The sequence below is a fragment of the Alligator mississippiensis genome, chromosome 14 (assembly GCF_030867095.1).
Source record: "Alligator mississippiensis isolate rAllMis1 chromosome 14, rAllMis1, whole genome shotgun sequence".
In the NCBI taxonomy this organism is placed as follows: Eukaryota; Metazoa; Chordata; order Crocodylia; family Alligatoridae; genus Alligator; species Alligator mississippiensis.
This window is the reverse complement of record NC_081837.1, coordinates 6342737-6366778: the sequence shown is the minus strand read 5'-3', so window position 1 is coordinate 6366778 and position 24042 is coordinate 6342737. Positions and strand designations below refer to the sequence as shown.

Sequence of the window (24042 nt, the reverse complement as noted above, 5' to 3'; positions counted from 1 at the left end):
CAAAAAGGATAACACTGCCTAATGGAAAGAATAATGGCAGAGGGAACCCATTTGAAATGACAGCTCTGAGCCTCTTAAAGCTTTCCTGCATTGATCAAAGCTAGTGGTAACATTGTTTGAAAAGAGGGTATCAGGTTTTTCCCCCCGCCAGCTCCCTTTCCTCTTCAACTTGCAAACAATTTTGAATTCCAGGCATTGCACTTTCCGCCCCCCCCCCCCAAGAGATCAAGTGAAGCTGGTGCTTGCTTTTGTCAACCGAGGAGTGTTTAAAACAGCAGAGGATCAGAAACCAGAATGGGGCGAGCTGGTGTTTTAAAAGGAGATGGGAGATTAAAATCAGAATTGGTGCTTTCTGGCTCACCTTGTCCCCAGGCACCGTCTGGCTGAAACCCCCAGTTCACAAACCTTGACAAGTTGATTGCAAGCTTCATCTTGCCTGTTGTTTTTACTTACAGCCTCGGCTCCTGCTCTTCTTTTCCGTCTTTCTTTGCTTTTTAAAAAAATTTTGTAAAAGGGAGATTTTTTGGTCTTCATAGGGAGGGGGAGGGATCTGCCAAAAATGCATCCCAAGCTAGAAACCAAATACAGAGCGACCCACATTGATGTTTTCTTTTTAAAAATCACCTGATTTTTAAAATTAACTCACAATTTTCGTAATTTTTTTTTCTTTGGAGCTGGCCTATGATTTGGGGCACCTTCAGAGTTGGCAATCCCATGTGATTTTAATGCTTTACTGTCACTTGCTGGAAAATGTGATGAACGAAGCAAACCCTGAGTGGGTCGGCTAAAAATGAAGCTTGTGGTTTTTAGATACGCTGTGTACCAGCGGGGCTAAATTAGGAGCTCACGGTGCTGTTAGCAGCTCCGGGTCAGGCCTAGACATCCAAAATCGTTGCTCTGTTCTCCTCCCAGGAACACGCGTGGGCCCGGGGACAGGGCTCGTGGTGTAGGGGTTTGATGCGCCTTTTCTCTATCGGAAACTGTCCTCACTGGAGGGTCTGCTAGGCCAGAGCCGTCATGATACAGCAACTGCATTGCTGGTCCTAAGGACCCTGAAAGGAGCCAGACCCCGACGCCGACATCTGTACTGGGTGACGTGGCCAGGCTGGAAATGTTTTGGCTTTGCGATTTCTCCTCGTGTTATTCTAGACCGGCAATCCTCAACCGGGTGCTGCCGGGTTTTTTGAACGGTGCCGTTGGAGAATGGAGAATAAACAAGGTGCGACGTGAGAATAGCAGCCTCCGTCTCCCCTTTCCCCCAGCCTCTCCGCAAGGCGAGTGCCGTAATAAACCCATTTGTGAATGAAGTGGGAGCCCATTTCAAAACCTGGAGGTCTGGCGGTGTGCCGTGAGGCTGAAACGGTTGAGACCCACGGCACTAGACTGGGGCAGGGCCTCTCTTGAAAATTCGGGAGCATCCAAAAAGCTTTGGAAAAGGCACTGCAGTATGAGGAGGGGATTAAGACCAGTAGGACTGTAATGTGCATTTTCCCTCCCTTCCAGGCATTCCTTCCCCGGTGCTGAGCCGAGCTCTTTCTTGCACCTGTGTGTCCTGCCACACCTTGTTCTCCTAGGTGCCGGGGTGGCTTACACTGTTCTCCGCTGCTTCCCTGCCGCTATTTCACACCCGTGCACACTATGCTCTTATGTGTCTTACCACCATCGATATCAGCCCTTAGAGCTGGGGGCAGGGGAGGCAAAGGCTGAAACAGCCGGGGCAGTACTTATGCCCATTTTACAGAGGGACTAAACAGAGGCCCAGAAAAACTGTGCGACTTGCCCAAGGTCACACACACACAGTTGAGGAACTGCTTGAGGCTCATCAGTACCAGCCGCATGCCCAGACCAGAAACCGCTCTACCCTTTTCCAGGTTGGAGGTGCTGCGTCTTTCTCTCTGCTGTAACACCTGGGATCAGGAGATAAGTCGCGCCCCCCTTCTCTTCCCCGACAGCATCTTCTTGCCATGAGCGCTTGTCAAAGGCTGCTTTGGGAGGCGTGGATGGGGTCTTTCTATCTGACACCTTCCCGACTGCGCATAGAGCACTTCTGCATGCTCCTGCCAAAGCAGCAGTAAAGGGAACGTGCTTGGTAGGAAGAGGGACAGCTTTGTGCAAGCTGGCAACTTTTCTTGGGTTTCTATATATTAACGAGTGTATGACCGGGCCCATAGAGAGACGCCGCTGCAGCCTTCCACCCAGCCAGACCAGCCGCATTGCGGTCACAAAGCTTGCCTCTCCACACCGCAGCGTACCACACGTGTGCACACATATATGCATACACACGCACCCCCCCACATAGACACCAAACACCCCATACACTTGTACACATGCCTCCCCCCCCCACACGCACAGACGTGCTACGCACATCCTCACACACCCACTACACGCACTGTTTTCCTGCTGCCTTTTCAAGCCCCCCTCGCCTCCTGCTTTCGTTGCCCAGCTGATGCTGCTGTGGCTCTGCACAAGCTCTTGCCGGTCAGACACGGCGACTGTTTGAACTGCTCTAGCGCTTCCTCTGAAGACCCAAGAGCCTGTTTCGGGCACTAATTTGTCAAGTCTCCTGAAGTCCCTAGAAGTGAGCAAGTGCCCTTATCTGCATTTTGCATGGGAGCAAACTGAGGCCCAAAGTAGCTAAGTGGCTTGTCCTTGGCAGGGGTTGAGCTGGGAATAAAATTCCTGCCCCCCAAGCATTGGATCTAACTACTGGGCTACTTTCTTGTGTCCATGGCCCCATACTTTCTTACATCCATGGCCCCATACTTTCGGGGCGCCCTGAGGGAAAGGAGGAAGAGCTTGATGGAGAAAACAGCTTCATGCACTCAGGGCACACATTGGCTGAAGATGCACATATTGGAGAAAACGTCCAGGACCCACATAAGTTCCCCCGCCAGCCCATACATCAGGGTGTAAGTGGCACAACTGGACTTGCATCTGCAACGTTGCTTTTTACAGCATTTTCTGCTACAGCTTCTGTAAGCCCCCGTGAAATCCAGCCTGGGGTTGTCCTCGGAGCGCGCCGAGGGGTTTCGTGCCACACCGCGCGCCGAGGCCTCGCACTGCCTATTTGAATCCTGGATCGGCTCCTTCCATCACACGCCGTCCACTTTTTCTCCTCCGCCTTCTCCGAAACGTATTTGTGCGTTGGAGAAAACACTTGCTTGCAAGACAGCCGCTTACTAAATTGTGACCTTAGGCCATTGTAGTTAAGAACAGATGTGCCCTTCTTCTCACACACGAGACTGCTTCAGTATTTAAAGTGAAACTATTGATGCAGGAAGCAGAAAAATTTATCTGTGAAAAATTGAACTCCAAATAGTGGCTTTAGCTCTTTCGGAGTAATAAGGTGGCATGAAATTGATCTGAATCCTCGGGGCTTTCTTGGACAGCGTTCGAGCCCATTTCCAAACATTTATTGTAAAATATCTGCTAATTGGGATGCCTGGATCCACTTTAGCCCTTTTGAGCAGCTCGGGCAGCCTGTTTTCTCTAGGCAATTATAAGTGAAGGATACACAAAAAAAGGGACAAGGATCATTTCTTCAACCGTCGGAGCGTTTTGGACAAATACGATGAATAGATTGATCTCTCTCTCCCCTCCGCCCAACTTTTGCAGCTGCATGGCCATGGCTTTTAGATGGCCGTTGCCGTTTTTATGCTCCCGGGCCAGCTGCGGAGCCGGCAGCCAGGACGCGGGCTTGGCACTTGCCGCTCGGAGGCAAACGAGACGGGAAAGGGAAAGGGTCCCTCATCAGTTCACGGTTCCTTGTTTACAGCCATTTTGGCCTCCATCCGGGGAGGTCGCCCACCATCACGTCATCCGCTGTGATCCCTCCACCACCTCACCCAGCCGCCAAGCGGCACATTGAGCCCCATCCAATCCTTTGTGATATTCCCAGCACCTCAGCTAACGCCGGCACCACAAACACCTTGCAGCCTTCCTCTCTGCGCCCGCCTATGGCCTTGCCTCCCTGCAATACTCTGCTATTTCTCATCGGGGAAAAGAAGGGCCAATACATTGTCATTTCTGCACGAAGGCCTGCGGTCTTACCCTGCACCCTCATTGCCCGTAGTCCAGTGCTTTACACCAATGACAGTATCCTGCTTTCAGCCCTGTGGGGTTCTTCCATGCCCCAACATTGTCCACAGCCCCATTGGTTGTAGCAGGATTCAGGAATACAAATCCCCCTCACCTATCTAGACACACCTGTAGCCAGCTCCAAGGCTGCTGCAATGGGAATATAAAGAATGACGGGGGCTGCTGGGACTGGACATCTGCGGGCCATGCTGTTTTAATTTCCCTGAGGTCAGAGGACATGACTGGACACTTCCTCGGTCTAACTTGAAGTGCTAGAAAAAGCTGTGTTTCAAACTCCCTTGGGTGCATGGAGGTGGTATAGGCAGAGGTGTTGCTTTTGTGGGAAACAGCTGCACTAGGCTCAATTCATGATGCCTCGCTTCCTGTATATGATGTTATGTCTGCGGGAGCTGGCCCGATCCTGCTGGCCGAATTCGGGCATGGGGTGACCCCATGTGCCAGTCCCACGGCAGAGTGGTGGCCACATCATCTGGTCCACAGGGCTCCCCACAGGGGAGCAGGCTATTAACACTGCCGCCGCTCCCCGCCACCGCATTTCCAGACCCTTGAGGAACCTTGCAGGCCGGAGGTTGAGCACCCTGGACTGCATCATTTGAGCGCTGTACCTTTAAGGGGAGGAAAACTGTCTTCCCAGCTGCGTGGAGGGGGTAACGTACAATGCTGATAGGGTGAGGGCGCGTCGTGCTCGCTCAAGTCTTACGCAGGGAGGATTGCTTCAGAGGTTTATAAATTATAGGAGATAATGGTAAGGGGACACCAAAAGCTTGGGGCATGTCATGCCGCACAGAGGAGGTGCACGATTTGTGGGTGGAGCTTATGACTGGTGCTTGGGTCGCTGTTGCTGTTCCCGACTTTCCCACCGACTGCGTGAGCTTGCAGCAGTCCCTCAGCTACTTCATGCCTCGTTTTACCCCATCTGCAAAGCAGAGATGATGCTCTTTGCCCGCCTTGGTGAGGTTCGTTTGGAGATAAGTGAATTAAAGGTATTACTTAAGTGTCAAAGCTTTGATGGAGGGCCGCAACTGCGGGGGTACTCTAATGACGCAGACACCACGTGCGAAAGTGGAGGAAACTTTCCGACTGTAGAGCCTGCCACGGATCGGCGTGCCGTGCACTAACGAGGCTACAGATCGAGGAATAACGTGTCCATTTTTTGACTCGAGGTTAAACGTGAGATGAAGAAGGAGGATCATATTCACCGCTGCATGTGCACTAAGGAGCCCGACACTATCACGGTGCCTAGCAAATGATTTTTCCAGATGGGCCCAGTACCTTTCAGTGCATTTGCTTGAGTCAGGGCGAGGAGGAGAAGGCAGGCAATCTCTGAATGGGTAATCCCCTTTATTAATTAGCTCTCCCCCCCTCTCTCCTGACCCAGAATACTCTCAGCCCTGCAGAGTGGAAGAATTTCCCTAGCAGCGCTTGGGTAGGCCAGATGTTGGTTGTGCGAAGCACAGTGTCGCACAGATGCTTTCATCAGCAGTTGGGAATAAAGTATCTGGAGGATTAATTTTCCCTACGCCTGCCCAAACTGGGCTCTGGCATAAATTGCATCTATTGTTCGGAGTCTTTCTGCTGGAAGAGGAAACCGCCCGAGTCAGACCGTTCTTGTTTTTTGTCCGTCGCTTTTATCCATCACTTCAGTCTTGGGTGAGAGAAGCACACGTTCCAGCTTTCGTGCTTCGAGGCAGGTTTGGGTCTTGAAGGGAACATGTTTGAATGAGGCCGAGGCACATCCCTGCGTGGAAAATCCAGGTCTCACCTGAACTTTTGGGGCTAATTCAAGGGAGCCCCCGAGAGCTTCCAAGCGTTTGTATTTCCTATGGATCAGTGCTGAATTTAACAGGTTGCACATCACAGGCAGGTGGAGAAGGACATACAGTCCCAAGGCCTGACCTGCAGGTGCTCTGTTTGTTGCAAAGTCATTGGAGTAATTATGATGCGAGGGCTGTGCTGGAGAATCAGGAGCCTGTTCCCAAGGCTCTTGATCCCATCCCTCCAAACAGGTCTCCCTTTGCATCCTACTCTTTAGGGTTTGTAACAATTCCTCAACAGAGTAAGAGCCAACAGATCCACTTTGGCACCAGATAGTTGGCTTTGCTGCACCACGCGTGGTGGGAACAGGAACGGACGTTAGCCCGATGTCGCTGTGCATATATTTACCCGGACTTCTTTTTTTTTCCCCCAACAGCCCTATTGCCATATTTAAATGCAAGTATGTCTTTTTAATTGATGTTTTAAAATAGCGTAGAGTTACGTTAGCCTAGTTGGTCTTTGTTCAGTTTTTGTTTTTTGTTTTTTCCCGTCCTTACTTGTAGCTAGGACGATAGCTATAGAGGTAGCGGGCTTGTAGTTTGCTGATTTTTCTCTGGATTTTTTTGTTTCTCTCTCTCTAGTTTGTTCTGCTCTCTTCCGCTGTCTCACCTGCTTCTTTAAAAGTCTCGGTTGTTTTCTTGTGGTCTCTCCAGTGTTGCAAGGCAGCCGCGATCCAAGTTGCAGAGGGTGCGCAGGGGGAAGGTGCTGTGTTAGTGACTCTCCGAAAAGTTTCACCTGTCTTGCGCGTCATCAAAACCAATGCAAAAAAAAAAAAGAGAGTTTTGCCAAAGCCAGGACTCCTTCAGAGCTTCTTGCTGCCTTCGTAGCAGGGGGTATCTTGTGTTTCAGTCGATCACCTTTTCCTTGTTGCTGCCCCCTTTTTAAAAGGGAAAAAAAGAGCAATTCAGTGTCCCTGGCAGATTTCTTTTTGTTATCATTGGCCATTGCACAAAGCAACAGCATCGGAAATCCCGCAGACGTGACAGCTCGTTTTTGTGCAGTGTCACCGTCCCTTCTGCATAGGACATATCGCCCGGCCTTCCTTGGCCTGCTGCTCTTTTGCTTTGGAAAGCTGTTTTTTTTTCTTTCCCCCTGTTAAAATGCATTCTAGCGATTTTCATTTTTTTTTCTACTGGATCCCAGCAACCTTGTCATCTTGAAACCAGGCCCTTCTGGTGGTTTTTTGGGTTTTTTTTATCATTACCGCTGTGTGTCCAAAACTGCACAGACTTTCCTCTTGCAAGTTAGCAAAGACCAAAACGAATTTATCCTCCTTGTTCAGGAAGTAAGATGATAGGAGCTAAGCGCTGCGAGTCATTCTTGTGAATGAATCCTGGTCCTTCACAGCTTGCAGTGGCCCCCAGGCCAGCTGCTCGGGATAAAAAGGCATCCTCGGAGCATACAGCCGTTTCAATTGACCGCCAACATTTTGCAAAAGGCTTCAAGTTTGGGGTCCACCTTGAAGGGGCTTAATTTTCTGGGAGAGTGAAAATATTCACTTTCTGACTATTTGGCCCTTTTAAGGCACCTGATCGGAGGTCCCCCCCCAAACCACCAAGCCCTTTGGCAATCGCTGGCCTTAATCGAGCATGGTTGTGCCCCAGCGCAGTACAGTACTCTGCCCTGTTTGCGTGACGCTTGCCGTTCGTTGGATATTTCCCTTTACCCTTCTCCTTTTTTCCATGGCTAGGTTTTCCGGCAGCAGCCTATGGACCAGTAGCAGCAGCAGCGGTGGCGGCAGCAAGAGGATCAGGTAGGGGGGCCTGTGGAAGAGGCGGCTACATGGCATACCCGCAGAATGCAGGGGCAGGTAAAAGCTCTGTCGGTATTCTGTGTGGCTGCAGCTGTCCATCATTACTCTGATTTTCCTCACACCTATCCTGGGGACCTGAAAACCAAACCAAGCCAAAATAGAAAAAAACCCACCCATTCGACAAGCAGAGGCCACGAGGCCTGGAGCACGCGGCAGGAGGTTTTCCATGAGAACTGTCCAATGAGGGTCCTTTCATTTTGGTTTCTTTTATGTTTGTTTTGTTCGTTTTCGGTTTAAGGGCAAAAAAAAAGGAAAAAAAAAAAAGAGGAAGTTTTCATTTCTCCCGTGAAGTTTGCACCGGGTTAACAATGCAGCTTGGTCTTCCATTCGCTCTCCATGGGCCCGGGTAAGGATCCGGGCCTCTTGGAGGCCCCTAAGGCACGGTGGCAAGCTGTCCTCAATATTTGTTGGGGGGGTTTTTTTAAATTTGTCTTGCACCTCACCCTCAAAATAATATTCCTTACCCTAAAACAACTTGGTTGCCAGAATGGCAATTTCCTCCAGCAGAGCGTCTGTTCTGCCGAAGACAAAAGCATTGCATCTGCTACCGTACGTTATAAGAGATGCTAAAACGCTCACGTGTGCACTCCAGATTTGCTTTCCTTTGAAACTCTAATTGGGTCGTACAGCTGTAAGCGCTACCTGAAGTACAGGCAATCAATACGCATTACACGAAGCCAAATCAAAGTGGCTCCGCTGCAAGCACATGTGTTGTATTGTTGGTTTCCAAGTATTATTTTTAATTTGCCTGCCATTTAAAGCTTAGCGCTTTGTTTCTCCGGCCCACTGCTTTTGTTACCTACTGCAAACTCCGGCCCGGATTTGGCGAGAAATGTTAAAGCTTTTCTTTCTGCCCCTCCAAAAGCTTAAATTTTATTTTATTTTTTTTTTTTCCCCTTAAGGGAAATAAATAAATTGTTACCTATCACTTTTATTACCCTTGGATTTCAACGCAGGGGAACATGTGCATTAGGGCTTTGCTGAGGCAGTTCAGCATTCAGCGCAATCATGAGTGGGCTGTGAACTCACCTGCACCCTATTCTGCGTCTGCTTCCCAGCCCGTGCCTTGCCTGTCCACCCAGAGCAAGAACAAAGGGCACGGCTATGCCTCCCCAGTAGATGTAATTGCTTCCAATCTTATGCATATGCTCGCATTGATTGATCATCCTGTGGATTCATCTTACCCTTTATTCTTGCTTTTGACCATAGTGGTACTGGGGGAGGAGAAGAGGGAAGGGTTACCCCCAAAAAAAAGCATCCTTGCAACCAGTCCAGAAATCACGTCCATACGAGACACGCAGCCAAAAAGGTGATGGGACCTGGTTCCAGCTTACTCATGACTCAGTCCTGGAGGGGAGGTTTTCAGTCGCTTGGCCGACGTCTAGGCTTGCTAGCGAGGGTCTGGCGGGGAGGGGGAAAGGGGAATAAATGCACAAAGGGCTCCTGAGGGCAACCACCCAAATACGCATTGAGTCAGAGGCGAATCCTCTGGAGGCCAAAGTGAGAGGTCAGGAGAACTCCGTTCCATGCAAACTGGCACTGCTTGCGGGGCTACAAAGGATCATCCGTACCCGTTTTATTTTGTGGCATGTAGAAAGAGCTTAAGGGGTGACTTGCCAGACAGCTGTGGGAATCCTCCCCCTTCCTTTTCTTTCTCTTCCCCGCCCCCCCCGCTTTCCCTTTTTGATGAAGACAAAAGCAAAATCAATCCTACATATTCGATGAGGAAAACAGACTTAATCACGGCCGCCTCTTCCTCATGCTTTGCCCTTCAGGTTTTGCTTTAAGTGCAAACAGACCTGGTGAGTTGCCCCTTAGCGAGGCACGGAGGGTTTGGCTAGATGAATGTTGCTTCCATAACTCATATTTTTTTACTCCGAGTGCTTTTGGTGCCCATTACAACTGAACTGAGCATTGATCGATTCTGTGCCTGAAATCATTTGTTTTTGATTTGAGTGGGGTTTTGTTTCGGTTTTTTTTTTTTCCTCTCCGTTTTCTTCTCTTTTTTTTTCAATTTTTTCCTTTTTTTTTTTTTCTTTTTTTTAATTTGAACTTGCGATACGAAACTAAATCTAACCCTCAATTAACACCGCCCTGCCTGGCAAGTCTAAAGAGCAGTATGGAGTTTGGAAAGGCCTGTCAAAATTGCCTGGACCGAGTGCTAGCTCTCTCCTCCCACTCCCCCTCGAATTCAAGGAGGAAGAAAAAAAACCCAAAACACCAAAAAAAACCAGTCGAATCCCTTGAAACGAGAGGCTGTTTCCATTTGCAGTGAAACGCGGCTGGCGGAGCGATGGCGTTTCACGTGCCGTCCTTCCCCTTGCAAGAGAGTTTTTGAACGGGGCGTCTGGGTCTCGTCCCCCTCGCGGGGCAGTGGTAGTGAATTGTGTCCGGGAGCAGCGGAGTACAATGAGCCTCAAGGGGCCCAATTCATTACAAGAAAAATTTGGGTTATTTTTCTTATATCTATAAACGTGCACACTCCCTTTGCACGCTTTTTTCTGATTCAAACCACCAAATGCAGAGCCATCGGTGTTGAGCTGCTGCTTGTTGTTGGCTGTCAGCAAAGGTGAGAGCAGAGCCCCTTCCCTCTTCCTCCAGTTCACAGCTCGAGAGCCTTGTTGGGTTGGCAAAGATGGGGTTTCCATAGCAGTTTTCCCTGCAGACAACACCGAGCCCCGTTGTCCGTCCAGTGCAGGGGTGGGCAAAATGCGGCCCGTGGGCCGGATGCGGCCTGCCAGGCCATTCTGTCCAGCCCGCGGGGCCCCTAAAAAATGTAGAAAATTAATATTTATCTGCCCCTGGCTGCCTGTCTTGCGGCCCTCGATGGCTCGCCAAAACTCAGTAAGCGGCCCTACCGCTGAAATAATTGCCTGTCCCTCGTCTAGTGCCAATTCGCTCGAAATGAAACCCTTTGGCTATAAGGTCCCAATTCTAGCTACGCCCAGGGTTTAACGTGACTGCCATTATTGAGTCCATTGGTTTCATCAGGGCTCCTAAAGCCAACGCATAAGTAAGACTATAGCAGGTTCAGGGTCTAAGGTCGTTCTTGATACCTCCTGTTCAGCTGGGTTCATTTCGATCCAGATGACTTTTGGAATAGAAAACCTTTCCAGGGCTGGTTTCCCAGCCCGCAGTGATCTCCGCACCCGCCAATACCATTCAGTCACCCACGTGGAGTGGCCATCTAATCCCCAAATACTCCGCGTAGACCGTATCCCCTGAAAACCAGGCCACTTCATTGAGGTGCTTGAAGGGGAATTGAGCTCTTTTGAAAACCTGGACCACGGGTAAACTAAGATCTTTTTCACACCTACAACCTAGCCGTGTTGCCAGACATTTAACTCTGCATTTCCAAAGGCCCCTCACTCGGGGTGTCTGGGCAGCAGCAACCCCTATTTATTGTAAGGTGATGTTCTCGTATTGAGAGCGGAGGAGCTGCCCGTTCGCTCAACAGTCAGCAAAAGGTTTTGCCTAGATCATTTCTGCCTGGGGCGCAGTTAGCTTGCTGGCTGGCTATTTCCATATCGTGACCCATTTTGGTCACTAATCATTTCTGTGATTCTGCACTTTCTGGTCTTTGGTTTCCTGCTCACCCCTTTTTTTCTCGTGGCGTTGCAGGGATGCAAGCACGGATGATGCTGTTTAGAGGTAAAAGGTCTTGTCGCATCAGCGACGAGGTACGTTTCTCCGTGCACACTCAGCTGAGTTTATTCTGGGTATCGGGAGGGCACGCGCTCCGGTTCCCTTCTTTGTGTACCCCACACCCAAGCCATGAAAGATTTTTCAAATGTGACTATGGGATTTAGCCACGTGGTTCCCATTCGCTTCAGCAGGAGCTGCATGGCTAAATCCAGCTTGGATGACTTCATCTGCCCTTGTATTTTTTTTTAATTTTTTTTTAATGAATTGGGCCCTGAGTTCTGGCAAATTAGCAAGCTTGAAAGCCTCGACGCTGCAAACTCCTCGGAGACAACTTCACTATCAGTGTCACTTGTCTTTTAATCTCGCCTGGCATATTTTCCACCGATTTTTGTCTGCAATCCAGGAAAAGCCTGGAAAAAAAAAATCTCCGGAGTGGGGGGTGTGGGAAATGGCAACCGAAATTCGGCAGAAAGCTGGGGGGCGGTTTTTTAAGCTGACGGGCTCCGAGTTTCCGGCTCCCCCCATTTCTCCCTCGTGACTGGAGAATAAAGTACCGATGATAATGCACGTGATAAGGCCTGGTCCTCTGCTGCTTGGCTCCTGGGACGTCACCGGCACCTCACCCTGGGGCTGGCGGTGAAAATGCTGGCAGCATTTTACCTCCGCTCCGGGCGGGCCGGGTGACGGCGGGAGGCGTTCGAGCAGAGCAGGAGCAGGGCTGCGTCGCGGCGTGGATCGAGGAAGCTGCGCCTCTTCTTCCCGCCGCCCCCCTCGAGCATACCTCGATTTTTTTTGTGCATGCCAGTCGCCAACTGCAAATGCTGCCTTTGAGCCGTGAGCACCCAAGAACCCCGTACTGTACTTTACACTTGCCGGCTATAACAACTCGAGTAACGTGAGCTACTGACCTTGATGGTGAGTGTGAGCAGTTATGTTTTGTTGTTTTCTCTCTTGCTTGGTTGGGGCTGCTGTGAGAGAGGGTGTCTCTGAGGCATTCTTTCCGGCCTCTCTTACACTCGGACGTGCACACCTCCTCTCAAACACTCTTCTGAGCGCGCTCAGCGGGAAGGTTTGTCCACACCTATTAATCCTCTCTCAGTGTCCAGCTTCTTGTTAGTAGCAGCTGGTTGCATGTTTTTTGCTTGTTCCGATGAAACGATTCAAGAAACGACTCATATCAGCTCTTGAGAAATGTCTCTCTCTTTTTATTGTTTTTTTTTTTGTACACTTTCTTTCGATGTTTTTTTTTTTAATTCTTATTCTTATTCTTATTATTATTATTAATTTCCCGTACTTAAAAAACAAAACACCTGTCGTCCCGTAAAACATTTCACATCTCCCCTTGCCTGTTCTTAGAGTGTATGTATCTGTGGGACTGAACTAAATGCATGCACTGTAGTAGTCGTACTGGTAGCAGTAGATGTAGTTGTAGAACATGCATTGTTGAGTTGATATTATAGGCATCATCAACTTGAAATAGCGTGGCAGTCAAAAGCATAGCATTGGTCTGATTGAAAGAGTAGGGCTTTCAACAAAACAGAGCGCTGCTAAAGGCTTGGATCCATAGTACCGCATTTGTTAAACTCCAAGAATAAATTGAATATGGCTGTAGGTGACCTACATCCTCCCCTGATAAGAACCCGCGCATACTCTTACGTTGATAGTAAATTTATCTTTTTCTTTTTTTGCTTTTTTTTTCAAATAAAAAATTGCAGGCATTAAAACTTTGAACATAAATATGATCTCTTAGAAGTTTTACTTAAAAAAGGAATTAAGATTTATTTTTTTTTTTAAATCATTTTACCATCATGGTTTCTTCATCAACCTGTTACTCGTCTACATTAGCCCATAGACTCATTCTTCAGCGGTCTTAAACTGGGTATGCCAAACCTAAATCACTCCACTGCATACTTTAAACCATATCGATCTGCGTAAAATAGCTTCCAACAAACCGTTCTGAGACGCAGGGAGGTTGTATCGAGGTCATAAACCTGCTCCGTGTCACGCAGCAGACGCTGCGCCAGCGCGGTTTGCGTCCATCACCGTGTGGCCGAGCTTGAGAGAACATCTGTAAATTTAAGATCCAACGTTTCGGAGGTATCGGCATAAGGATTTCCAAGACAAGTTCATCATCTTTACCGTTGAGCCAGCAAACGTCTTTGCTTCTTGCGCCCAATTTTATGCACTCCGCTTTTTAAGTGTTTTAGAAAGGAAGCGGTCGTCAATAGATCTAACAGCCAATAATTCAAGTCCTGAATTGCACAGTGGTTTGTCAGAAAATATCCTGCTGGGAGTAGAAAAGCTACCCTACAGTGCTGCTTTCCCCCATCCGGTCCGGCGCCCTGTTTGCAACCTAACTGCTGCTAGGTTTGAGCGAGCACATTCATCCCCCATCACGTACGTCCAGCCCAATCTTTAGCAGGCTTATCTCAGCAAATGTTATTAAAAGAAATAAAGTATCTGGAAGGTGCTTTCAAGATGCAATTAAACATTTGTATCTGCTCCTTACCTCTAATAGTACGTAAAGTAAATCAGCCAAAGAGCTTCCTGGATGGAGCTGACACGACTAGAAACCTGCGGATGGCTATATTGTCCCCGCGCACAATTCCCTTTATTGCTCCTGAGGACTTCCAACGCTTACGCCTGGAGGGGGAGAATAATTTCCCCCTTAGATTTCAATCTGCTAAAGAGACACGGGGACCCACTGTTTAATGTGCAAGACATATGATTAAATAAGGAACGTATCTAAAAATTAGCAGAGCAGCAAATTGCACGCGGCATAGAAACCCACGCCGTACACTTAAATAAGGTGCTCTAAAAATTTAGTCTCGTCGTTAAGTGCTGATTGCGTTAGCAAATTACAGCCATAAAAAAAAAAAAAATTAAAAAAAATGGGGCAACAGTTGGTCGGCGTGCACGACGTGAGAGGCGTGTGGATCGCCCCGTTTAAGCGGCGGGAGGAGGCCCGGGCGAACGATCCTCGCTGAACCAATCTGGAATTTATACTGCCCGTCTAGAGCGTTCCCCGTTGGGGCAGGCGCTGAAATGGAAGTGCGCTCCTCTTTTTATTTTACTACATAAAAGTACATAAAATTTAATCCAAGGCATGTAATCTCGAAAGCCAGAACCTAACAAGTGGACCACCTGGGAAAAGCAAGTAGGCTGAAATTTCTCACTCCACTGGAACAGCCCGTAATTACTTGACAGAGGCTGGCAACTGCAACTCGGCAGAGTTGATGCATCTGAAAAGCAAAAGAAAATTAGCGGCTGCATAAGATGTTATCCTTTATTCCTCTTTCCGGTGCGAGAAGCCACATTTAAAAATGTTTGCCTCTCCGAGGGAAGGGGGGAGCACGGCCCTGGGTCATGTACATACTTGCTTTAAGAGTCCCCGGTTCCCAGTGGGTCGAATGAGCTAAATTAGCAGGGGGATTAAACGGCTGGATGCAAACAAAAGGAAAATGTCGTCTTTTAAAGAGGCCGAAGAAATGAAGGGACCCAAACTCTGCACTGACCGCGCACATGTCTGATGGGTAAATGCTCCGTCCTCTTCCAGACTTGTGCAAGGTTTGCAGGGAGGAGGTCGCTCCGCATGTCACTGGGGAGTATTACTCGGCCTTGTTAGGGACGGCTTTCTCCTCTCCCGTCTATGGGCTCTGCCCCTATTCTCCTGAAGACGGGATTTTTATTGTTAATAAATTAAAGCAGAATCCTTTCTCCGAAGGGTTCTCAAGCCAGACGTAGATCCCAGGTAATTTCGAAGCCATTACGAACACGCGTGCCTGTAATTGCATTCTGGTGTTCAAACCGCACACAATACCTGTTTATCTTACTTTATTGTAGGAGACATTTTTCTTTATCCTCGAGGGACACAACCTCCAACAGAGCCATACAAAAATTTCAGTAAATTTGAAATAATTTGCTTCTGCTGCCAGGCACTGACCTCGGCTGTAGTCATTTTACAAGGCTCCCGGTTAGAGTCTATTGTGGTTAAAACACATCAGCGTTAATCAATAATTTTGTAATAGAAAATCCTGTGCACTTGATAAATCATCTCCTGTGCAATTAGTGACCAGCTCTGAAGTGCAGACTTAAGTACAGTATAAGTTAATCTTTAATGAACGGAGCAGCTAACTTTTAATGGTTTTTTCAATCAGTGGAATTATTTTCAATGGGAAAACACTCTTCCACCGAGATCGCTTTGGCTTCCAGGGTGCCTCACTTGATATATGCCAAGTGGTGGCTCCATGAGGCTCATACTGTGATCCAAACAGGCTAATCAGGCAGGCAGAGAAACGTTCCCATTTCCAAATGCTGAAGGTTTTGAATCGTTACAACTCTGTTCTCGGGAAGTGTTGGCGCAGCCAGCTCACGTGGCGGCACTTTCCTTCCTTCTCCCCTGGAAAGAAAGGGCAGTGCTTTGGGCTGGCATACTCCATATTTGCTGTAGTAAGACCAACCCTTCTCAGCAGGGTTTGAAACCAGGGCCCTCCAGTGCGGCGGTCCCAGTTCAGCAAGGTGCTGTAAGCCTAAAGGGTGAGCCAAGTCAGGGATCATTGCAGACCGAGCTCCTTTACCTGGCAGAACGAGTAGGCTGTTATCCACGAGGTGGCACAACGGTAGTCTTGCAAGGTATGTTTCAAATGGTATAAAAACCAATGTTTCTGATAGGAATTGAGAGCAGCAAAGGCAATGAAAACAGATGATTCCTCTCCCTTCTGTTTGAGACGGTGCCTTGGCGTCTTTTTTTCCCCCCCGCTATAGGAAGCTTTTGTATCCATCTATTCTGGTATTCACTTGACGATGATAGTTGATTTGTAAAAGCCAGGGAAGACAGAATTGGGCTTTATGGCCTATATTATGTTTAAAAAAAAAATCCCCAAAACAACCCGCATTCGTGCAGCCAGCTCATCTGGTAGCTAGAGAAAGGGCTCGGGCCTCGTGGCTACTTGGCTGGATGACGCCAAGTAGCTGGCGTCATCTTTGTGCATCTCAGTTTTTCCCCTCTGCGATGTGTGCGTGGCGGGGCAGGCCACCCCCCAGTCAGTGTAGCCAAAGCCCTTGAGACACTCGGGTGCAAAGTGGTGGGGCTATACCAGGGGCGGGCAATTATTTTGGGCGGAGGGCTGCTTACTGAGTTTAGGCAAGCCATCGAGGGCTGCGTGACAGGCAGCCAGGGGCAGATAAATATTAATTTTCTCAATTTTTTAGGGGCTAGAATAGAATGGCCTGGAGGGCCGCATCTGGCTCGCGGGCCGCATTTTGCCCACCCCGGGCTATACTCCGACATCTCTGAGTTGCACGTTTTATTTGAGAGTCCTGTTAGGTTACCGCTGTCGTGTCACTACAGGCTGCGACCGCCTTGGCAGCAGCTAACGGTGGATCAAATGGGTTTCTGCGGGCTCACGTTGAATGCTTACCCCTTCTGCTAAAGAGCGTCCCATTGCCGGCAGTGAGCGGCATGGGGTCGGGCTGATTAAAATATAGCTGTCTCAATGGCTTGATGAACGATTGGCACCAGGGACCAAATCCAGTATGGGCAGCTCCCGTGACGGGTGGACGGTATCTGCGGAGTCAAAATCCGACTCCTGCCGAGTTGAGCGCAGAGGCAGCTACTTGCATGGCGCTGGTTGTTCGTTCCTACCAGCTGCAGGAGGCAGCTCAGAATAGTTCCCTAATATTACTTTTGTCCATAAATCGTGCAGCTGCGAATGGGAGGGGAGGGTGGCGGAGAGCCGATGTTTGCTGTCACGTGGGCCATGTGGTGGTGCAGCCCCCGGCAGCGTGCAGTGGACCGATCTCTTTGGGAAGGAGCCTTTCCTTTGCCTTTGTCAGGGGTCGGGGCCTTGCTCAACGTGGCCGCAGTATCAGATACGCGTTGAACTAGTTCGTTCTTATCGGTGTAACACCTTTGTCTTGTGTAAACTCCTGACGGAGCGAGGCTTTGTGCAGGACAAGGGTGTTGTGGACAAGGAAAAAGAAAATGGAGCCGCGTGGGGGTTTATTGCATTCCCTGGGTGCACTGATGCTTTGCAAGAAGGGGAAGACCGTCCCCCGGCAGCGCCCGGACCGCTGTTGTGACTTAAAATATGCGGCGAAATGAAGCCCTGGCTTGGGTTTAATTTGCCTCTTCTACTGTCTGTTATTGTACAAAAGGCTTCAATTTAAAATTAACAGGAATGATAGCCGGTTAATGTGTTACAGTGGGAGGCCGGAGTTTCGGTTGCTATGGTAATGGAGTTCGGCTCATTTGTTTTGTAGATGAGTAATTACTACGCAATTAGAGTAGGCTAAAAATAAAAGGGCCCTTTGTTCCCAGTTACTCATTAATATTAATAAAAGGCCTGTCCAGGCTGTGGTAAACAATTAATGCAAATGCAGTTGCCCATGGTAAAAGTAGTGACAGATTTCTTATTACCCAATGAGAGGTGAAAATGCCAGAGATTCACTCTTTCCTTGCTTTAAATAGCAAAAATTATTAGGAAATGATTTTACAATGCAACAAGATCGTAGGTGGCTGCAGCCCGTTTGCCTCTTGGCAGAGTGGGTGTAGAGGCTGGGAATATGTATCGGATATTATCCTGGGTTCACATCCCGAGAAGCACCGGGTACCTGTGATGCCCGGCGAACTTTACAGGGGTCAGGGTGCCCGGTGCTTCTCGGGACACTGTCGCGAGATCTTGAATCGACGTGCAAGTCTGCGCCCAGAAGTGGCCTTGCTGGGCTGAACTCATCGGTCCAGCTTGGAGCCGCAACGTTAAGCAGTGTCCAGGGGTTTTGAAAGACCGGAGCCTAGGTTAATAACTTAAGAAGAGCTTGGGGCAGGTGCGTCAGCAGTGATTGAAGGAAAGAAGGCAAAGAAAAGAAGAGAAGAATTGGGAGAGCCCAAGAAAAGAATTGGGATGAGCTCTCCAAGGGTCTTAGTGGAAGTTACTTTGAGTGTGATTTGGGTATCTAAACCCCTTGGGTCCTGTCGGCCCTCCCAGCTCTGAAGCGGAAAGGTTGCAACTTATGAAGAAACAGGTCCCTTCTCCCAGGATGTGCCACGCACTGTAATACTGCATGAGAAGGAAAGGAAACCTCACTGCCGATCACAGTAATGTCAATATAACGATACAGCCAATGTTGCCTTTATTCATTTGGTCTGCTCTCATCTTGGTTTAGGGAGATAGCAGAAGAGCTCTCTCATTTTTTTTCCCCTCCCTTCTATTATTCTTTAGAGGAAAAGTGAATGAAAACAGTCCTAAGCATTGCACGCGAGGTCTAGTTGAAAAATGTATTTGGTTCTCAATTAACCTTAAAATGAGATGCCCTCATTAGTGGAGTTGACGTGGCTGCCCCGCGGTACCCCATCAGTAATGCTGTTGGAAGGGCTGCAGCCATACTGCAAGGCATGGGCTCTTGTTCTGCAGCCGTGCTGGGCTGGGGACTGTGTTTCCATACATCCAAGAGCCACCCGGTTGCCTGATCCCCCAGCATGTCCTCCACAACTTGGCATGCCACGGCGGGGGCTATGGAGGGCGCTTCTGAAGCTGCTCCCAACAACGGTTGGGAGCACCAATGCTGCCAGGCCCCCAGCTTTCCTGTCGCTCCATCGCCCCATGCGCTCGGGGCAAATCGAGATGATGCCGGTACAAGACCGCAGCCACCAGCTGCGCCCCAGCACTGGGGAGATGGAGCCCTCCAAGTTATCGTGCAACCAAAGCCGTGGCACGTTCGAACATCCCCACTCCTTCCAGACCCTCCTCCGCGCTCCCGGGTGACGGCAGGGGAGGGGGCGTTTTGGAAGGGCTCTTGCCTTCACAACACCCAGCCCCTGCCCAGCTGGCTTTCCCTTGGTTATGTTGGTGCCACCATCCATATACCCGCACCATGGACACGACTTGCCTCGTCCCTTGGTCACGGCGCAGCCGAGCGGCACCGTCCGTCCCGGAGGTTAGGGAAGGTGTTGCCGGAGGGCGCCCGATGCTCCGGTGGTGGCGGGGCCGAAACGTGGAAGTGGCCTCCCTCCCAACCTGTCTAACGAATGGAGGAATATGTAGCACAGCCTTTGTAAGGTCGACATTTGTTTGTTGTTAAGAATCTAATTAGAAACATGAGAGGGAGCTGAATGGCTGCTTGCTCGGCTAATTAGCGACATGCACGAAGCCCACTTTGAACTTCAAGGACACCGAGCTATTAGCGCGTACATCAAAAATGGATTAAACTTCTGTGCTTTTATAATGATTAAAGATGAGCCGCTTGAGTGGAGATCCTTTTGTAAGGGCTGTGACAAGAGCCGGCTCCCTGATCGTGGCGGCTACAAGCGAGGCTTCGCGCGGCCTCCGTGTCGTGCTCCGGCCCCCGCGCGCGAGTGACACCATTAACTTGCAATATGGAAAATGGGATGAGGCAATAAAGACTGATGGTTCGCCAAAAAGAATCGCAGCGAAGCTGAGCGATGCGTTCGTCTGTCGTGGAGGAGACGGGCCCGTGGAGATGTACAGCTTTCGGGCAGCACCGAGGTGGGAGGCAGGCTCGCTACGGTACCGCTTCTGCACGGCTGCTGCAGGAAGCGTTACGCCGTGCCCCAAGGCATTTCTCTCTCTCCTTTCTAAGCACTTGGGTTTTTTGGGACCCTGGACGTAAATGCAGTCGGAACTGCAGCGCCCCGACTCTCGGGTTGCATTATATAGTGGACAGGCGGGGACAGCCATGTCGTAGCTGGAGCCCCGCACATAGTTGCAGCGGTTTGGGTCATTCAGAAGCATGGGTGTGAGCCGTGCAGGGGTTTGGGGTCATTCAGAAGCGTGGGTGTGAGCCGTGCAGGGGTTTGGGGTCATTCAAAAGTGTGGGTGTGAGCCGTGCAGGGGTTTGGGGTCATTCAAAAGTGTGGGTGTGAGCCGTGCAGGGGTTTGGGGTCATTCAAAAGTGTGGGTGTGAGCCGTGCAGGGGTTTGGGGTCATTCAGAAGCGTGGGTGTGAGCCGTGCAGGGGTTTGGGGTCATTCAAAAGTGTGGGTTTGAACCGTGCAGGGGTTTGGGGTCATTCAAAAGTGTGGGTGTGAGCCGTGCAGGGGTTTGGGGTCATTCAGAAGCATGGGTGTGAGCCGTGCAGGGGTTTGGGGTCATTCAAAAGTGTGGGTTTGAGCCATGCAGGGGTTCGGGGTCATTCAAAAGCATGGGTGTGAGCCGTGTCAGGGCTTGTTGCTGTTAGTGGAAGTGAGGTCAGTCATTCGTGCAAGCCGTAGTGTGGACAGGAGCACCTTGTGTGACGCTGCTCGCTCCAGTCGTGACTGCCAGCCTGAGGGCACTTCGCACCACCCGCTGCTTTCTGTTGTTATCCGAGCAATAGCGTGATGTGCAAAGCCATTTCTAGAGGGACGGCGGAGACAGAACAGCCTTTTGAAGAGCAGCGGCAGGCAGAAAAATAGCATACCTTGTTACCGCAGATACCTGCTCGCAGTGTCTGTTGGGTGCTGACCAACTCCAGGCCACGTTAGTGCCAGGCGAAGAGCCCTGCGGAGGAGAGACAGCTGCATGTCACGGCCCCGTGCCTCGCCCGTGGATCCGTGGTCGCCAGGCCCCACGGGGGCGGCGATGTACGAAGCAGAAAGAACACGGCTTGATTTTTCCAGGGGGCAAGGCTGAGCTGGCTGGTGGGAAATGGTCTCTGGTTTTGAATGATAAGCAAGGGAGCTCTGTTTGCCGTCGGGCTCGGGTAGGAGAGGGTACTTAGGATGCCTTATTTCCCTCTGCCTTCTCTACGACTTGTACATCTCCCCCTGAGACGTGTGACATCGAAACGATGGTCGTAGCATTCGGTAAACGATTCGGGCTTCTGGAATCGCTCGACTTCCACGTCTTCTCCCGGGCTCTTTGTAAGAGGCGCTGTCCGCTGTGCCCGTGCAGCACCGTCTTGCTGCCCTTGGTCCCTTCTGGAAAACACTTGTGTGCGCAGCGGGGAGAACTCGGGCTTTTTTTATTGCTGCTTCTGCCTGCTCGCAGTAGCAGCGCTCCAGAGGCCTGTCGGCACGTTGTGCAGGGGTTAAAAGCGAGCTTGATTTTGTTTGCCCCACTGCTGTAAGGAGTCGGAGAGGCGGTATCCTCTAAGGCCCCGAACAGGACCAGTGAACAAGGGCATCTCCACCGCTGTCTTGCCTACGTGGCCTCAGGCAAGTTCCATGTCAGTGGTGGCAGGGGACCAACCTGCACCCACTTCAGTGATGGGTGTGAGTGCCCAGCTCCTCTGAAAGCTACATTGGCCTGGAAAATGGGGGAAATCATACTAATAATGCTCACGAGGAGGGGTGCAGATATGAAATTATTTGATGTTTATACAGCATGCTGAAGTGTACTGTGCTCGTCTTAGTGTCTGGAGGCAGGAGAGCTAATTACCCTGTATCTTCGCATCTGTGAGTGGAGATGCCACCCTCACAACGCCTCCCGCGGCTCCACCTGCAGCATTTGCTCCTCTACCGCTCCTTAACCCTCTGTATCGTGAAAGCATTGTGCAAATACTAATGGAGGCCTCCAGCCTCGTAAGGGAGGGAAGCGCCTTCTGCTCTTTGCAGCACTATGTGCACGGCAGCGTGAGACCTGAACTTGCACACACGTGTGGGAGTACCTAGAGCAATGGGTGGTTCAGGTTGTCCCACTGCAAAGGGGCATCATTTGAAGCTCCTAGATGACCTCCTGAGGTCCCTCCCAACCCTGACTTTCTATGATCTATGCCTCGGTGATGTCCGAAAACTACCTTTATCTTCGGTCTCTCAAGCTGGCACCAAAAATGGCAGCCCCATAACCATTAGCCGCCTTTGAAAATGTAGGATGTCCGTATATCACTCTATGGTGCCTGTGCCAGCCATAAATATACATACATACATACATACATATATATGTATGTATATATATATACCCTGAATGGAGGGGTAAGACCCTCCAGCCAGGAACCTCTGGACTCAAGTCCCAGCAGGACCTAATATATAATAAAACATGCTATCTGTGCACCTAAACCCATGCAACTATGAGACATGGCATCCAAGTGAACCCCAGATTAGCTGCTTATGGAGCAGCCTTCCCTCCCACTAAAATAGCCTCCAAGTTTATGAAAGTTTGGCTCTAGATCCTTTTGCAGCTTGGGCCGCTGCCCCCCAAACCACAACCAAAAGAATTGGGTTGCCCAACAAGAGTCGCCCATTGGCATCTTCCGGTGGCTCCCGCTTGCCTCCGGGGCTGTGCCATCCGGCGTTACCCCTCCCCAGCTCATCGCTGCCGGCTCTGACTGCGTTAAGAGCTTCTTGCCGAACGGCATCTCCCTGACGTGCCTGTCACCCTGCATTGTTCCAGCCTCCACTTACATCTGTACCGGCAGCGTTAAACGCTTACCCCTTTTCAGCAAGAAAAGGAGCTGTTTTGCAGCGTGTGTCGTATGAATTTTTCATAACGAACTGAAGCAGCCTAATCTTGCGAGCCCTAAGTCACGGCAGCGGGTAATGGCTTTGATTTAAGGCGTTTTGTCTTAATGATCGTTCCGTGGGAAATGCCCTGCTGCTTTGCAGCACGTGTAGTTGTCATCCTAAGCGCGGATGGCGGCAGCGCCTGCCAAATGGCGCCTGGCTGTTTTCTGCTGGGGAGGCGGAGGGGCGAGCCGTCCGGAAATTAGAGACCCAGCTCAACAAGTTGTCGGGGAGCGTGTGCAACCGCCGTAGAGTAAAGCAGGAGCAAAGAGGAGCTCGGGAAAAACAAAATGTGCAAAGAGATGATGGGCGCGGCGCGAAAAAGAGCCCACGGAGCAACGGGGCCTGAAACGAGGAGGGAGACTTCAGCTGAGAAAAGACCTTTCGAGTCACAGCGTGAAAAAAACCCACTCGGTTCTTCTGTGCGCTCGCGCTTTGTTTTACTCCGGGGCCAGGTTGCAGGTAGCCCGGGCAGCAGTCTGTCCGGGTGGGGGGGCCGTTTTGCTGGTCATGAGATGGCGGGGTTTCTTGCCTTCCCTGTTTTTTCTGCACCCCCCTCTACCTCCGCCTCTTCCTTCTCCTCCAACGCAGCCCCTGCGAGCTCAGGTCTGCTTTTGCTTTTAGCGGTCACCAGTGATAGCTGTGAAGGAGCGGCAGGTCTGCAGGTGTTCGGCGTGTCCTCCTGCAGCAGCAGCCTGCGCGTTGCAATGCAAAGAGCGAGCACATCTTCGTCCTTGCTAATTTTTTACAATTATTATTATTTTTTTATTATTATTATTATTATTATTATTAATAAAGCCCATCAAATGGGCTCCTCTTGAAGGAATCAGCTCGGAGCCTGATTTATCCAGCGCACAGAAATTGTTTCCAGAGGAGCGTGTCACGATTTTCCTTCCTTTAAACGCAAGCCGCTCCCTGCTTCTCGTGTGGCGCTTGAAGATACGTCTGCATTTGCTATCCGACCCCTCTGTTAAAGCGAGATGCATGCTGAATGTTTAGGGGCCAGATTCGGCTTTCAGCTGCGGTCAGGCCCGCGACGTGACTCGTTCCTCTGGATTCATGCTGATGTAACTGGGAGAATCTGGCTTCGTTGGTGCTGAGATAAAAAGGGGGTCTATTCTAGTGTCCTGGTGGGTGTATGCCGATGCTCGCTTTTGGGGGGAAATGCGTGCATTTCTTTGAGAAACAAAGATGTGTCCACAAATATTTTTGATGGGGGTAAGCGGGCTTGGCTA

General features: G+C 50.1%; 1 protein-coding gene and 1 long non-coding RNA gene across 10 annotated transcripts in view; one reads left to right on the top strand and one right to left on the bottom strand.

The window, feature by feature from the left end:
* Positions 1-24042, top strand: part of MSI2 (musashi RNA binding protein 2) — a 340247-nt gene that overhangs the window by 296450 nt on the left and 19755 nt on the right. For 5 of the 9 annotated variants that reach the window (XM_059717433.1, XM_019493293.2, XM_059717434.1 and 2 more), the window contains exon 11: positions 7604-7666. The exons of 3 other annotated variants lie outside the window; for them this stretch is intronic. In XM_059717433.1, coding sequence (XP_059573416.1) covers positions 7604-7666 — 63 coding nt within the window. Of the gene's footprint in view, positions 1-7603; positions 7724-24042 lie in introns of all 9 variants that reach the window. One more of the 9 variants, XM_019493295.2, reaches the window with a different exon arrangement.
* LOC109284573 (uncharacterized) lies at positions 13190-14901 on the bottom strand. The gene is made up of 3 exons (XR_009456697.1): positions 14748-14901; positions 13881-14613; positions 13190-13439 (listed from the first exon to the last, which is right to left on the bottom strand). It is a non-coding gene; the product is annotated as an uncharacterized LOC109284573 (long non-coding RNA).